The sequence below is a fragment of the Pygocentrus nattereri genome, chromosome 4 (genome assembly GCF_015220715.1).
Source record: "Pygocentrus nattereri isolate fPygNat1 chromosome 4, fPygNat1.pri, whole genome shotgun sequence".
Lineage (NCBI taxonomy): Eukaryota > Metazoa > Chordata > Actinopteri > Characiformes > Serrasalmidae > Pygocentrus > Pygocentrus nattereri.
The window spans coordinates 831379-848878 of NC_051214.1; the positions used below are offsets into that span (position 1 = coordinate 831379).

The following is a 17500-nucleotide window of genomic DNA, read 5'->3' on the forward strand; positions in this document are numbered from 1 at the left end:
GAGTGTGTGAGTGTGTGTCTGTGAGTGTGAGTGTGTGAGTGTGTGTCTGTGAGTGTGTGAGTGTGTGAGTGTGTGTCTGTGAGTGAGTGTGTGAGTGTGTGTGAGTGTGTGTGTGTGTGTGAGTGTGTGTCTGTGAGTGTGTGTGTGAGTGTGTCTGTGAGTGTGTGAGTGTGTGTCTGTGAGTGTGTGTCTGTGAGTGTGTGAGTGTGTGAGTGTGTGTCTGTGAGTGTGTGTCTGTGAGTGTGTGTGTGTGTGAGTGTGTGTCTGTGAGTGTGTCTGTGAGTGTGTGTGTGTGTGTGTGTCTGTGAGTGTGTGTGTGAGTGTGTGTCTGTGAGTGTGTGTGTGAGTGTGTGTCTGTGAGTGTGAGTGTGTGAGTGTGTGTCTGTGAGTGTGTGTCTGTGAGTGTGTGTGTGAGTGTGTGTCTGTGAGTGTGTGTCTGTGAGTGTGTGTGTGTGTGTGTGAGTGTGTGTCTGTGAGTGTGTGTGTGAGTGTGTGTCTGTGAGTGTGTGTGTGAGTGTGTGTCTGTGAGTGTGAGTGTGTGAGTGTGTGTCTGTGAGTGTGTGTGTGTGAGTGTGTGTCTGTGAGTGAGTGTGTGAGTGTGTGTGAGTGTGTGTGTGTGTGTGGTGTTTACTCTTGGCCTCCTGCATGTTGTGCTGCATCCTGTATCGAGCTTCATTCAGCACGTCCTCCAGCAGCACCACCTCCCCAAGCCGCGAACTCATCCCCAACACCAGCCCGAACGGGACATGAACACACCTGCAGCACAGCGCGCACGCGTCCACACACACACACACACACCCACACACACACACACACACACACACACACACACACACACACACGTCAACATATGCGTCGACACACACACGTCAACACACGCGTCAGTACACACATCAACACAAGTTTGTTCTGCTCTGTAAACGAGTCAACAGCCGCCCACAGCACCCACTAGTGGCTATATCAGTCAGTCACCTGTAACACCTGAATGTCCTATTAGTTTGATGTGGTGGCTAAGAGCATTTTGGGTTCTGTGAAGGGACTCAGAAGGTCAGTGAGTTTACCTCTCAGCCCAGTGATGACCCATCACCCTCAGGATCTGGAACAGCTGCTGGAAATGGACGGACTGACTCTTATCGGTCTTAAAACAGAGGAAACCAAAGCGCGGCTTCAGTTACAGACACAGATACACACATATTAAAAAGCTTCACTGAGCAAGCCAGAAATCATAACCGTGATCATATCCTCAACGATCGTGCAGCTGCGTGTAAACCTCACCACGTAAATCATCTCATCAAAGTGGAACCGCTCCTTCCTGTCGAGCGCGGCAGCCACGTCCCTGAAAACCACAAAAACCTTCAGACCACTTTCAAACTCAGAAACTAGGGTTCTTTAACGGTTCTACAGTGAAGAAAATGGTCCCATCCAGAACCAGGAACGCTTAAAGAACCCTCTGCATGATTAAATGGTTCTCAGGGCTATGTAGAACAAATCTCCATCAACTTGAAGAACCATTTAACCTTGCAAAGGGTTCTCTGAGTGTTTATGGTTCTATATAGAACCACTTTCTTTTGTAAAGAACCCCAATTTTTATAATAAATATTAACGAATTATATAATATAAATAATAATGTAAATATAAATAAATATAAATAAATAATACATTTTAAAAAATTTAATTATATAAATAATATAAATGTAAACATACATATATAATTAAAGATTATATATAATGTAATATTAAATAATACAAATATAAATCTAAATATAATATAAATAAATCTAAGTAATATATATGAATAGATATAAATAATCTAATAATAATGTGAATATTTCTCTGTAGATTATATTATATATTATGTAGCCGGCAGCTCTGTGGTTGTGCGTCAGTGAGGTTTGGGTTGTCCTCTCTGAGAAGGACGCTGTGAGATACGGACTTGTTTACGTCCGTCTCTAATCTATCCTCCCAGACGCGGAGGCGGCCTGCGGATCAGGAGCGGAGTATCTCCGTCACTGTAGAACCGGGTGAAAGGGGACCATTCAGGGACCCTCGGGGTCTTGGAGGATTTCAAACACGATCATTTCCAGAAACTGAGGTTTGGGGATTTTTCGTCCAGTATCATGAGAAAGTCCACTCCGTCTGAGGCCTCAGAGCGGAGCACCAGCCTGACAGACGTTCATGGTTGTGATGTCACAGCATGCTTAAAACACTTCAAACTACGAGGTCACAGTAAACACAGCAGCTCCTGAGGCTGAAAAACGCTCTTAAAATTGTGATTTCAATATAAAACCGATGAAGCTTTCCGTCCTTTTCCTGAGAGCGACGGCTGGTTTAGATGAGCAGGACCTTCTGCATTACCACAGTTATGATTTATGATAGTCTATCAAGAACCACGAGAGGCTGGCAGTACAGTGGGTTTATCACGAGGAGGAGTTTTCCTGCACTCTCAGAAATAAAGGTTCTAGACTGTCTCTGGGTCAGTGCCCCTCCTGTCTCTGGGGTGGAACCCTCAAGGCTCCATCTCAGTGCCTTCAGTCAGGGAACATAACTGAACCATAATCCACTGAGATGATCTGTTCTAAGCTGGACTGACTTCACACACCCCGCCTCGCCTCGCCTCGCCTCCAGGCTTTTACTCTACTGCTCTGTTTTAAAACATTCGGTTATGAAAAGGAACAAATACCAACTTTTCACCTGAAGAACCTGATTTAAGCTCCACAATCAGACCTTAGAACCACTGCTGGAGCTTTGAGGGAACATCTACACTGTTGGTACCTTGATGAAGTAAAATGTGCCTGAACTGAACCTTCATTCTAACAGCGACAGTAAAACCTCCTTCCCCGTCATAAAGTCACTGTAACGCGTGGCCTTGAGTGGCTTACTGCTTTTATAAAATAGCAGCGACATAAAATATGATAAAATACACAATTTTCTGAAAATAATATATTCATAATTATCGACATAAATAAGGCACAGCATCAGACAGAGGCTTATTTGCATATCAATCATGTATTGTTTTATACTTTTACACTTATGCTCCCGAGCTCACGTATGGATGCGTTTCCAAAACGCGGTGCGTGTTTGATCCAAACTTCCAGGATAGTAGATCTAAAACTCCGGGGTGATGAACAGGTGAGTGTACCTGGTGATGTAGAGCGACGTTCCGTCACTGCGCACTAAAGTAGCGTACGACGACAGATCACTCGCTGCAGAAAGATCGACCACGCCCTTCCCCTTCCTGTTCAATCAGACACAGCAGCATCAGCTCCACCAGTCAGACACAGCAACATCAGCTCCACCAGTCAGACACAGCAACATCAGCTCCACCAATCAGACACAGCAACATCAGCTCCACCAATCAGACACAGCAACATCAGCTCCACCAGTCAGACACAGCAACATCAGCTCCACCAATCAGACACAGCAACATCAGCTCCACCAGTCAGACACAGCAACATCATCTCCACCAATCAGACACAGCAACATCAGCTCCACCAATCAGACACAGCAACATCAGCTCCACCAGTCAGACACAGCAACATCAGCTCCACCAGTCAGACACAGCAACATCAGCTCCACCAATCAGACACAGCAACATCAGCTCCACCAATCAGACACAGCAACATCAGCTCCACCAGTCAGACACAGCAACATCAGCTCCACCAATCAGACACAGCAACATCAGCTCCACCAATCAGACACAGCAACATCAGCTCCACCAGTCAGACACAGCAACATCAGCTCCACCAATCAGACACAGCAACATCAGCTCCCACCAATCAGACACAGCAACATCAGCTCACCAATCAGACACAGCAACATCAGCTCCACCAATCAGACACAGCAACATCAGCTCCACCAGTCAGACACAAGCAACATCAGCTCCACCAATCAGACACAGCAACATCAGCTCCACCAATCAGACACAGCAACATCAGCTCCACCAATCAGACACAGCAACATCAGCTCCACCAATCAGACACAGAGCAACATCAGCTCCACCAGTCAGACACAGCAACATCAGCTCCACCAATCAGACACAGCAACATCAGCTCCACCAATCAGACACAGCAACATCAGCTCCACCAATCAGACACAGCAACATCAGCTCCACCAGTCAGACACAGCAACATCAGCTCCACCAATCAGACACAGCAACATCAGCTCCACCAGTCAGACACAGCAACATCGGCTCCACCAGTCAGACACAGCAACATCAGCTCCACCAGTCAGACACAGCAACATCAGCTCCACCAGTCAGACACAGCAACATCAGCTCCACCAGTCAGACACAGCAACATCAGCTCCACCAGTCAGACACAGCAACATCAGCTCCACCAATCAGACACAGCAACATCAGCTCCACCAGTCAGACACAGCAACATCAGCTCCACCAATCAGACACAGCAACATCAGCTCCACCAATCAGACACAGCAACATCAGCTCCACCAGTCAGACACAGCAACATCAGCTCCACCAATCAGACACAGCAACATCAGCTCCACCAGTCAGACACAGCAACATCAGCTCCACCAGTCAGACACAGCAGCATCAGCTCCACCAGTCAGACACAGCAACATCAGCTCCACCAGTCAGACACAGCAACATCAGCTCCACCAATCAGACACAGCAACATCAGCTCCACCAATCAGACACAGCAACATCAGCTCCACCAGTCAGACACAGCAACATCAGCTCCACCAGTCAGACACAGCAACATCATCTCCACCAATCAGACACAGCAACATCAGCTCCACCAATCAGACACAGCAACATCAGCTCCACCAGTCAGACACAGCAACATCAGCTCCACCAATCAGACACAGCAACATCAGCTCCACCAATCAGACACAGCAACATCAGACACAGCAACATCAGCTCCACCAATCAGACACAGCAACATCAGCTCCACCAATCAGACACAGCAACATCAGCTCCACCAATCAGACACAGCAACATCAGCTCCACCAGTCAGACACAGCAACATCAGCTCCACCAATCAGACACAGCAACATCAGCTCCACCAATCAGACACAGCAACATCAGCTCCACCAGTCAGACACAGCAACATCAGACACAGCAACATCAGCTCCACCAATCAGACACAGCAACATCAGCTCCACCAATCAGACACAGCAACATCAACATCAGCTCCACCAATCAGACACAGCAACATCAGCTCCACCAATCAGACACAGCAACATCAGCTCCACCAGTCAGACACAGCAACATCAGCTCCACCAGTCAGACACAGCAACATCAGCTCCACCAGTCAGACACAGCAACATCAGCTCCACCAGTCAGACACAGCAACATCAGCTCCACCAGTCAGACACAGCAACATCAGCTCCACCAATCAGACACAGCAACATCAGCTCCACCAGTCAGACACAGCAACATCAGCTCCACCAATCAGACACAGCAACATCAGCTCCACCAGTCAGACACAGCAACATCAGCTCCACCAGTCAGACACAGCAACATCAGACACAGCAACATCAGCTCCACCAGTCAGACACAGCAACATCAGCTCCACCAGTCAGACACAGCAACATCAGCTCCACCAATCAGACACAGCAACATCAGCTCCACCAATCAGACACAGCAACATCAGCTCACCAGTCAGACACAGCAACATCAGCTCCACCAATCAGACACAGCAACATCAGCTCCACCAGTCAGACACAGCAACATCAGCTCCACCAGTCAGACACAGCAACATCAGCTCCACCAGTCAGACACAGCAACATCAGCTCCACAGTCAGACACAGCAACATCAGCTCCACCAGTCAGACACAGCAAACATCAGCTCCACCAGTCAGACACAGCAACATCAGCTCCACCAGTCAGACACAGCAACATCAGCTCCACCAATCAGACACAGCAACATCAGCTCCACCAGTCAGACACAGCAACAATCAGCTCCACCAATCAGACACAGCAACATCAGCTCCACCATCAGACACAGCAACATCAGCTCCACCAGTCAGACACAGCAACATCAGCTCCACCAATCAGACACAGCAACATCAGCTCCACCAGTCAGACACAGCAACATCAGCTCCACCAGTCAGACACAGCAGCATCAGCTCCACCAGTCAGACACAGCAACATCAGCTCCACCAGTCAGACACAGCAACATCAGCTCCACCAATCAGACACAGCAACATCAGCTCCACCAATCAGACACAGCAACATCAGCTCCACCAGTCAGACACAGCAACATCAGCTCCACCAGTCAGACACAGCAACATCAGCTCCACCAGTCAGACACAGCAACATCATCTCCACCAATCAGACACAGCAACATCAGCTCCACCAATCAGACACAGCAACATCAGCTCCACCAGTCAGACACAGCAACATCAGCTCCACCAATCAGACACAGCAACATCAGCTCCACCAATCAGACACAGCAACATCAGACACAGCAACATCAGCTCCACCAATCAGACACAGCAACATCAGCTCCACCAATCAGACACAGCAACATCAGCTCCACCAATCAGACACAGCAACATCAGCTCCACCAGTCAGACACAGCAACATCAGCTCCACCAATCAGACACAGCAACATCAGCTCCACCAATCAGACACAGCAACATCAGCTCCACCATTCAGCACGACAGCAACATCAGACACAGCAACATCAGCTCCACCAATCAGACACAGCAACATCAGCTCCACCAATCAGACACAGCAACATCAGCTCCACCAATCAGACACAGCAACATCAACATCAGCTCCACCAATCAGACACATCAACATCAGCTCCACCATTCAGACACAGCAACATCAGCTCACACCATCAGACACAGCAACATCAGCTCCACCAGTCAGACACAGCAACATCAGCTCCACCAGTCAGACACAGCAACATCAGCTCCACCAGTACAGAACACAGCAATCATTCACTCCACCAGTCAGACACCAGCAACATCAGCTCCCCAATCAGACCACAGCAACATCAGCTCACCAGTCAGACACAGCAACATCCAGCTCCACCAATTCAGACACAGCGAACATCAGCTCCACCAGTCAGGACACAGCACATCAGCTCCACCATTCAGACAACAGCAACATCAGACACAGCACATCAGCTCCACCAATCAGACACAGCAACATCAGCTCCAACAATCAGAACACAGCTAACATCAACATCAGCTCTCACAATCAAACACAGCAACATCAACATCAGCTCCACCAATCAGACACAGCAACATCAACATCAGCTCCACCAATCAGACACAGCTAACATCAACATCAGCTCCACCAGTCAGACACAGCAACATCAGCTCACCAGTCGACACAGCAACATCAGCTCCACCAGTCAGACACAGCAACATCATCTCCACCAATCAGACACAGCAACATCAGCTCCACCAGTCAGACACAGCAACATAAGCTCCACCATGTCAGACACGAGCAACATCAGCTCCACCAATCAGACACAGCAACATCAGCTCCACCAATCAGACACAGCAACATCAGCTCCACCAGTCAGACACAGTAACATCAGCTCACAATCAGACACAGCAGCAATCAGCTCCACCAATCAGACACAGCAACATCAGCTCCACCAATCAGACACAGCAACATCAGCTCCACCAATCAGACACAGCAACTCAACATCAGCTCACCAATCAGACACAGCAACATCAGCTCACCAATCAGACACAGCAACATCAGCTCCACCAATCAGACACAGCAACATCAGCTCCACCAATCAGACACAGCACATCAGCTCCACCAATCAGACACAGCAACATCAGCTCCACCAGTCAGACACAGCAACATCAGCTCCACCAATCAGACACAGCAACATCAGCTCCACCAATCAGACACAGCAACATCAGCTCCACCATCAGACACAGCAACATCAGCTCCACCAGTCAGACACAGCAACATCAGCTCCACCAGTCAGACACAGCAACATCAGCTCCACCAGTCAGACACAGCAACATCAGCTCCACCAGTCAGACACAGCAACATCAGCTCCACCAGACAGCACACAGCAACATCAGCTCCACCAGTCAGACACAGCAACATCAGCTCCACAGTCAGAACCTCAGCTCCACCAATCAGACACAGCAACATCAGCTCCACCAATCAGACACAGCAACATCAGCTCCACCAATCAGACACAGCAACATCAGCTCCACCAATCAGACACAGCAACATCATCTCCACCAATCAGACACAGCAACATCAGCTCCACCAAGTCAGACACAGCACATCAGCTCCACCAGTCAGACACAGCAACATCAGCTCCACCAGTCAGACACAGCAACATCAGCTCCACCAGTCAGACACAGCAACATCAGCTCCACAGTCAGACACAGCAACATCAGCTCCACCAATCAGACACAGCAACATCAGCTCACCAGTCAGACACAGCAACATCATCTCCACCAGTCAGACACAGCAACATCATCGCCACCAATCAGACACAGCAACATCAACATCAGCTCCACCAAACAGACACAGCAACATCATCTCCACCAGTCAGACACAGCAACATCATCTCCACCAGTCAGACACAGCAACATCATCTCCACCAGTCAGACACAGCAACATCATCTCCACCAGTCAGACACAGCAACATCATCTCCACCAGTCAGACACAGCAACATCATCTCCACCAGACACAGCAACAGCAGCATCAGCTCCACCAATCAGACACAGCAACATCATCTCCACCAGTCAGACACAGCAACATCATCTCCACCAGTCAGACACAGCAACATCATCTCCACCAGTCAGACACAGCAACATCAGCTCCACCAGACACAGCAACAGCAGCATCAGCTCCACCAATCAGACACAGCAACATCAGACACAGCAACATCAGCTCCACCAATCAGACACAGCAACATCAACATCAGCTCCACCAATCAGACACAGCAACATCAGCTCCACCAATCAGACAGCCACCAATCAGACACAGCAACATCAACATCAGCTCCACCAATCAGACACAGCAACATCAGCTCCACCAATCAGACACAGCAACATCAGCTCCACCAGTCAGACACAGCAACATCAGCTCCACCAGTCAGACACAGAACAATCAGCTCCACCAGTCAGACACAGCAACATCAGCTCCACCAGTCAGACACAGCAACATCAGCTCCACCAATCAGACACAGCAACATCAGCTCCACCAGTCAGACACAGCAACATCAGCTCCACCAATCAGACACAGCAACATCAGCTCCACCAGTCAGACACAGCAACATCAGCTCCACCAGTCAGACACAGCAACATCAGACACAGCAACATCAGCTCCACCAATCAGACACAGCAACATCAGCTCCACCAATCAGACACAGCAACATCAACATCAGCTCCACCAATCAGACACAGCAACATCAACATCAGCTCCACCAATCAGACACAGCAACATCAACATCAGCTCCACCAATCAGACACAGCAACATCAACATCAGCTCCACCAATCAGACACAGCAACATCAGCTCCACCAGTCAGACACAGCAACATCAGCTCCACCAGTCAGACACAGCAACATCAGCTCCACCAGTCAGACACAGCAACATCAGCTCCACCAGTCAGACACAGCAACATCAGCTCCACCAGTCAGACACAGCAACATCAGCTCCACCAATCAGACACAGCAACATCAGCTCCACCAATCAGACACAGCAACATCAGCTCTACCAGTCAGACACAGCAACATCAGCTCCACCAATCAGACACAGCAACATCAGCTCCACCAATCAGACACAGCAACATCATCTCCACCAGTCAGACACAGCAACATCAACATCAGCTCCACCAAACAGACACAGCAACATCATCTCCACCAATCAGACACAGCAACATCAGCTCCACCAATCAGACACAGCAACATCAGCTCCACCAATCAGACACAGCAACATCAGCTCCACCAATCAGACACAGCAACATCATCGCCACCAATCAGACACAGCAACATCAACATCAGCTCCACCAAACAGACACAGCAACATCATCTCCACCAATCAGATACAGCAACATCATCTCCACCAGTCAGACACAGCAACATCATCTCCACCAGTCAGACACAGCAACATCATCTCCACCAGTCAGACACAGCAACATCATCTCCACCAGTCAGACACAGCAACATCAGCTCCACCAGACACAGCAACAGCAGCATCAGCTCCACCAATCAGACACAGCAACATCAGACACAGCAACCTCAGCTCCACCAATCAGACACAGCAACCTCAGCTCCACCAATCAGACACAGCAACCTCAGCTCCACCAATCAGACACAGCAACATCAGCTCCACCAATCAGACACAGCAACATCATCTCCACCAATCAGACACAGCAACATCAGCTCCACCAAGCAGACACAGCAACATCAGCTCCACCAGTCAGACACAGCAACATCATCTCCACCAGTCAGACACAGCAACATCAGCTCCACCAATCAGACACAGCAACATCAGCTCCACCAATCAGACACAGCAACATCAGCTCCACCAATCAGACACAGCAACATCAGCTCCACCAATCAGACACAGCAACATCAGCTCCACCAATCAGACACAGCAACATCATCGCCACCAATCAGACACAGCAACATCAACATCAGCTCCACCAAACAGACACAGCAACATCATCTCCACCAGTCAGACACAGCAACATCATCTCCACCAGTCAGACACAGCAACATCATCTCCACCAGTCAGACACAGCAACATCATCTCCACCAGTCAGACACAGCAACATCATCTCCACCAGTCAGACACAGCAACATCATCTCCACCAGACACAGCAACAGCAGCATCAGCTCCACCAATCAGACACAGCAACATCATCTCCACCAGTCAGACACAGCAACATCATCTCCACCAGTCAGACACAGCAACATCATCTCCACCAGTCAGACACAGCAACATCAGCTCCACCAGACACAGCAACAGCAGCATCAGCTCCACCAATCAGACACAGCAACATCAGACACAGCAACATCAGCTCCACCAATCAGACACAGCAACCTCAGCTCCACCAATCAGACACAGCAACCTCAGCTCCACCAGTCAGACACAGCAACATCAGCTCCACCAATCAGACACAGCAACATCATCTCCACCAATCAGACACAGCAACATCATCTCCACCAATCAGACACAGCAACATCAGCTCCACCAGGCAGACACAGCAACATCAGCTCCACCAGGCAGACACAGCAACATCAGCTCCACCAATCAGACACAGCAACATCAGCTCCACCAGTCAGACACAGCAACATCAGCTCCACCAATCAGACACAGCAACATCAGCTCCACCAATCAGACACAGCAACATCAGCTCCACCAGTCAGACACAGCAACATCAGCTCCACCAATCAGACACAGCAACATCAGCTCCACCAGTCAGACACAGCAACATCAGCTCCACCAATCAGACACAGCAACATCATCTCCACCAATCAGACACAGCAACATCATCTCCACCAATCAGACACAGCAACATCAGACACAGCAACATCAGCTCCACCAATCAGACACAGCAACATCATCTCCACCAATCAGACACAGCAACATCATCTCCACCAATCAGACACAGCAACATCATCTCCACCAATCAGACACAGCAACATCAGACACAGCAACATCAGCTCCACCAATCAGACACAGCAACATCATCTCCACCAATCAGACACAGCAACATCATCTCCACCAATCAGACACAGCAACATCATCTCCACCAATCAGACACAGCAACATCAGACACAGCAACATCAGCTCCACCAATCAGACACAGCAACATCAGCTCCACCAATCAGACACAGCAACATCATCTCCACCAATCAGACACAGCAACATCAGCTCCACCAATCAGACACAGCAACATCATCTCCACCAATCAGACACAGCAACATCAGACACAGCAACATCAGCTCCACCAATCAGACACAGCAACATCATCTCCACCAATCAGACACAGCAACATCATCTCCACCAATCAGACACAGCAACATCAGACACAGCAACATCATCTCCACCAATCAGACACAGCAACATCATCTCCACCAATCAGACACAGCAACATCAGCTCCACCAATCAGACACAGCAACATCATCTCCACCAATCAGACACAGCAACATCAGCTCCACCAGTCAGACACAGCAACATCAGCTCCACCAATCAGACACAGCAACATCAGACACAGCAACATCAGACACAGCAACATCAGCTCCACCAATCAGACACAGCAACATCAGCTCCACCAATCAGACACAGCAACATCATCTCCACCAATCAGACACAGCAACATCATCTCCACCAATCAGACACAGCAACATCATCTCCACCAATCAGACACAGCAACATCAGACACAGCAACATCAGCTCCACCAATCAGACACAGCAACATCATCTCCACCAATCAGACACAGCAACATCATCTCCACCAATCAGACACAGCAACATCATCTCCACCAATCAGACACAGCAACATCATCTCCACCAATCAGACACAGCAACATCAGACACAGCAACATCAGCTCCACCAATCAGACACAGCAACATCATCTCCACCAGTCAGACACAGCAACATCAGCTCCACCAATCAGACACAGCAACATCATCTCCACCAATCAGACACAGCAACATCAGCTCCACCAATCAGACACAGCAACATCAGCTCCACCAATCAGACACAGCAACATCAGCTCCACCAATCAGAAGCTAATTACTCCCACAGTGAATTAAGGTGAGACATGAAAGGTTAATAGGGTCATTTGTTTTAAAACAGTTAATATCAATACATCTTTCTCAGTTTAGTCCTGATATTTTTATTTGTATTTCATTTTTTACACTGGAAAATGCAAATGTGATGTTATCTACATAAACATGCAAAAATTAGCATATTTTTGAAAAACAAAAATTGGATGACTGTAGAATTTATCCTCCAGGTACCAGGTGAAGAAGGAACTTGCCAGTGCAGGTGTCAAAAAAATCCAATTAAGTAAACACAGAAAAGAGATACTATATAAATAAATAAAGAAATAAATAAAGTTAAATAAATAAAAGACGTGAAACGAGTTAAAGTGCATGTGCGCGCTGACTTCAGCAGAGGAAAGACGGAGAAGCTCTCACTGCTGAACACAACAGCTACGCTCTCTTATTAGAAAATGTCTCCAGGTCATTTTGTAGTGAATTAAAAAAATAATAATTAATAAATTCTTCAGAATACGGCTATGAACGGGCGCAGAGCGCTCAGTCCTGAGAAAGTGAAGTGTGGCCACTTTTTGATGTTTAAATTTAAACCAACTTTCCGATGAAAGAATTTATTGCCAACTGTTTATCAGCATTATTGATGATATTGATCAGCTGTTACAGCCCCAAGCGGCTCTACATCACTGCTCCCACTGTTGGTGTACGTACTCTGTGGTTTTCAGCAGACGCCGAGTTCGCAGCTCCTTCAGCACCTCCTGAGCTCTGCTCTGATGGAAGGATTCGCCCGAATAATGATCGAATCTCACTCCTAACCTCTGAAAGAGAGAGAGACACGACGTTACGGCGCCATCGGAACATCGTCACTTCGTTTCCACTCAAAACTGCTGTTAAATACAAGTTGATTCATTTTTCAGCCTCAGGAAAAAACAAAAAATATTTATTTAAATAGAAAATGACCCAGAATCCTCAGCAGCTACATCTCCTCTCAGCCGTGGTCAGTCAGTGAGTCTCTCTCCCTTCATTCCAGCTTCCGTTCTTTTCAGGAGACTCACTTCCAGCTCCTCAAAGAACCTGCAGACATGCCTCCAAAGCTCAGTCTGAGAATCTGGTTGATGATCAAACCCATTCAGTGTTGCTGAGGTCTGGACTCTGGGGCGGTCAGTCCATCGTCCAGCTTCTTTGTTTGGTGTGTCCGTCTCCTTTTCTCAGTGAGGTTCTTCTTGATCAGCTACACGTCCTTTCAGACCCACAGCGCTGAGTGGTCTTCTCACAGTGGAAGGATGGACAGAAACACCTGTGGATGTTCTCAGATCTGAAGCAGCTTGATCTTCTCCTCTCTCTCAGAGATCAAAGCTTTCAGTGCTGTTTATCTGATGGGGGCAGTTTTGGGCTTGACCAGGTCTTCCAGGTGGTTGTTAGGAGCCCAGTTTTCTCTGTAGATTTCTCTTACTTTCACTTTCACTGTCTCCTTCATTATGCAAGTGATCTAATCTCCTCATAAAGATCAGATTAAAGCTACTTTGACCGGAAATGAAATAAACAAAGGGTCTGTGGCTTTTGCACAGAGTCCGACTTCGCTATTCATTTCTTATTTCTATTTAATTATAATTCACGCATTTAAATCCAGCTCATCTGATGGATCTGATCTCTACCTCGTAGATCTTCTTGTACTCCTCCACTGTAATGTCCCGGAACTGTTTCCATAGCGACAGCGTCTGCTCGTCGTGCTGCTCCAGCCGTCTGAAAAACTCGGCCGCGGCCAGTCGGACGCTCTCGTCATGCTCCGCCTCCCGGTTCACCTGGACGTACACCTGTAAAGCACATGTCAACACTTCACTTTGACGTGGACCTCTTTATTGTTCCGTAGCCCTCAAACGATTTAAAATGCAGTAGAAACAACCGGACACAGCATGAATGTGTAATATTTTTTATGCATTAGTATCGTTTTATTTCCAAAACAAACATTTTTAAACTGCACTGTGTCAGTTTGGGGATTTGGAGCCCCCTCTGGTACAAACTGGCACTGCATGCAAATTGCCCAGAGTATATCAGCTCTTTATTCTGCCATTTAATCTGTTAATCTGTTATAAAATTGATTTCTCAGAGCTGTTATTGGTTTACTTGACATGAGGAGAATGTGATCAAGCAAAGCTGAGAATGCTAATAACATAAGAGGGTTAATAACACAATAAATAAACAGGATTATAAGTTATATATAGAGACGGTGACAAAGCAAAACCCTTACCACTATTTACAAGATGAAAATTATAAGGCGTTTTCTCAACAATAACAGTAATAATAAAAATATCTTTATTTGTACACCACTTTTCACAGCAGCGGCAGCTCAAAGTGCTTTACAGAAGGAGTCCCTCTGTTTTCTGCGTTTCACTGAAGGTGTTTCCCACGTTCAGGAGCTTTAAGGTCATTTAGAGCTTTAAAAAGCAGCAGCAGAGCTTTAAACTGTCTCCAACAGATCCAGGCGGTCAGTGCAGTGTGTAGACGGGGTGATATGGGTTCTCTGTGTCGGTGCGGTTCTAGAGGATGGACCGTTTTCTCCAGTAAGAAGACCATTACAGTGATCAACCAACGCAGCTAGGAGTTTCTCTGCGTCACGCTGAGAGAGAGAAGACTGAACCTTAGTGATTTTCTCACGGTCACGCTTCATGGTGACTCTGAACTAATCAATAAGCTCTTTCTGAGCTGAAGTGAGCTCCAATTGTAAAGGAGCCTCGTGCATCTATAATACAGCGATAGGAAACATAGCAGCTCCCAGAACTCCGACACGGTTCACCGTGGCGCTCGGTTCCACAGAGTTAAAGACATCTAGGCTTCCTGTTACACTCACTGGCGTATCAGACTGGTGTAGATCTTTCACTCACCTCGAACAGGTGCTGCAGTGCGTTCTCTCGGAGCTTCTCCTGCGAGCCCAGGCGCTGAAACCCCGCCCCCAACAGCCCTAACACGCATGCACACACACACACACACACACACACAGCGACACACACACACACACACACAGCGACACAAACACACACACACACACACACAGCGACACAAACACACACACACACACACAGCGACACAAACACACAGCAATCAGATAACATTCATAATGACATTTAGAACTTAATATCCTTATTGAAGTTCTAGTAATTTGATTAGAACCTTAATCTTAAACCGTCAGAGAGCTTCACTCACCGAACTGCATGCCCCAGTCTCCCAGATAGTTCACCCGGATCACCTCGTTACCCAGGACCTCCTTCAGGTTGGCAATGAAATTTCCTGAATGATGAAGCAAAATCAAAATCCAAACATTACGCAGAAACAATCAACTCATCAGTGAATGAGATCCTGAGATCCGAGTGGACGGCTCCATATTTCTTTACTGTGGAAAGGTCGACATCTAGTGGCCACAGCAAGAACATAAAACTTTAACATGATACATTCTCCAAACAGACACGGTATCAAAATATCTGCATAAATAAGCAGTTCAGACGACGTTCAGGGCGGTTTGGTGTGAAAATCTCGGTTCTAGATAAACTGACCGAGTCAGAGCCGTTCCCAGTGGTGGTGATGGGAACCAGACGTCCCCCTCTAAAAGCTCCTCACAGTGGTGGTGATGGGAACCAGACGTCCCTCTAAAAGCTCCTCACAGTGGTGGTGATGGGAACCAGACGTCCCTCTAAAAGCTCCTACAGAAAGTTCCTACATGAACTGGTTCTGAATTCACTGCCTGATGACTGAGACGCTGTTTTATGAGAGTTTAGAGAACTTCAACTCCATTCATGGTGGAGGGAGACATGCAGGGCGCTGTGCGGCAAAATAGTCCCCAAAGAAAACTCATTATTCCAGATTTTCCACTGTTTTCCATCATCGACATTGCATATAAGCTCAGAAGACTCGTGTAGGTTCTCTGGTGGTTCTGGATGGTAAATAAAGTGTCTATATCTATGTTGTAGTCATGGCGACGCCTGGTTCCCATCACCACCGCTGTAAAGACGTCTGAGACATTCAATTATGGGGGAATTTTGAAGTTTGGTGGAATTCCCCTTGAAGTGTAGCACTACTGCTCTGCTGGACTGACCCACACAATTTTGAAAGGCTGGTGGATTTCCCCTTTGATGGACCACTTTACTTGGACTCACCGATGATGGTGGATCGCAGGTGTCCAGCATGGAACTTCTTGGCGATGTTTGGTGAGCTGTGGGCGAGAGAGCGTTTCAGACAGTGAGCTGAGAGATTCTGGAGAATGATTAACACAGGATGTCCGTTGGTTTCGTGACGTTTACACCCCACCGATCAGCTCGGCCCCCAAGTCATCACACTGCCGCCTCAGACTGCGTCGCCGGACACGGTTCAGCCGTCCAGACGGTCAGTTTGAGATCGGAGTGCTGACTGATTGTATTTTTGTATGGAAGAGATTCTTAATTTGTGAGAGTCACCTAAACTCCACCAGCGTCCTCCCTCTCCGAAGCCTTCGCAGGAGCTCGCTCTGCACCCCGAAACTCTGCGGCTCGGCCCGAAGCTGCTCCAGCACTTTCTGCAGGAAAGACGGTGCTCAGACTAAACCACGAGATGGCAGCAGTGAGCGGCAGGTGGAAGCACATCAGCATCCAAACTAAACTGGAAACGTATCCGTTCGCGTTTCACTTTCTCCCTCGTGCTGAAAGTTTGGGCTCAAATCAACATTCAGGTTCAACAATTCCATTTACAGTCGCCGGCTGGGGCGCCAGAGCCGAGACGCCACCTCCACAGAGGGTTAGACGCTTTATTTACAGGTAGATGCATTTCCAGAGCTGCGTATT

The 17500-nt window shown here is 47.9% G+C and overlaps 1 protein-coding gene across 2 annotated transcripts in view; it reads right to left on the reverse strand.

Annotated features, from left to right (window-relative positions):
- rars2 (arginyl-tRNA synthetase 2, mitochondrial) overlaps positions 1-17500 on the reverse strand; it is a 35708-nt gene that overhangs the window by 8893 nt on the left and 9315 nt on the right. For both annotated transcript variants that reach the window (XM_017687088.2, XM_017687090.2), the window contains exons 5-14: positions 17138-17235; positions 16841-16896; positions 15894-15977; positions 15575-15651; positions 14348-14506; positions 13404-13510; positions 3140-3235; positions 1276-1336; positions 1062-1138; positions 632-756 (exon numbers count right to left, since the gene is read on the reverse strand). In XM_017687088.2, the coding sequence (XP_017542577.1) occupies positions 632-756; positions 1062-1138; positions 1276-1336; positions 3140-3235; positions 13404-13510; positions 14348-14506; positions 15575-15651; positions 15894-15977; positions 16841-16896; positions 17138-17235 (940 nt within the window). The remainder of the gene's footprint in view (positions 1-631; positions 757-1061; positions 1139-1275; positions 1337-3139; positions 3236-13403; positions 13511-14347; positions 14507-15574; positions 15652-15893; positions 15978-16840; positions 16897-17137; positions 17236-17500) is intronic.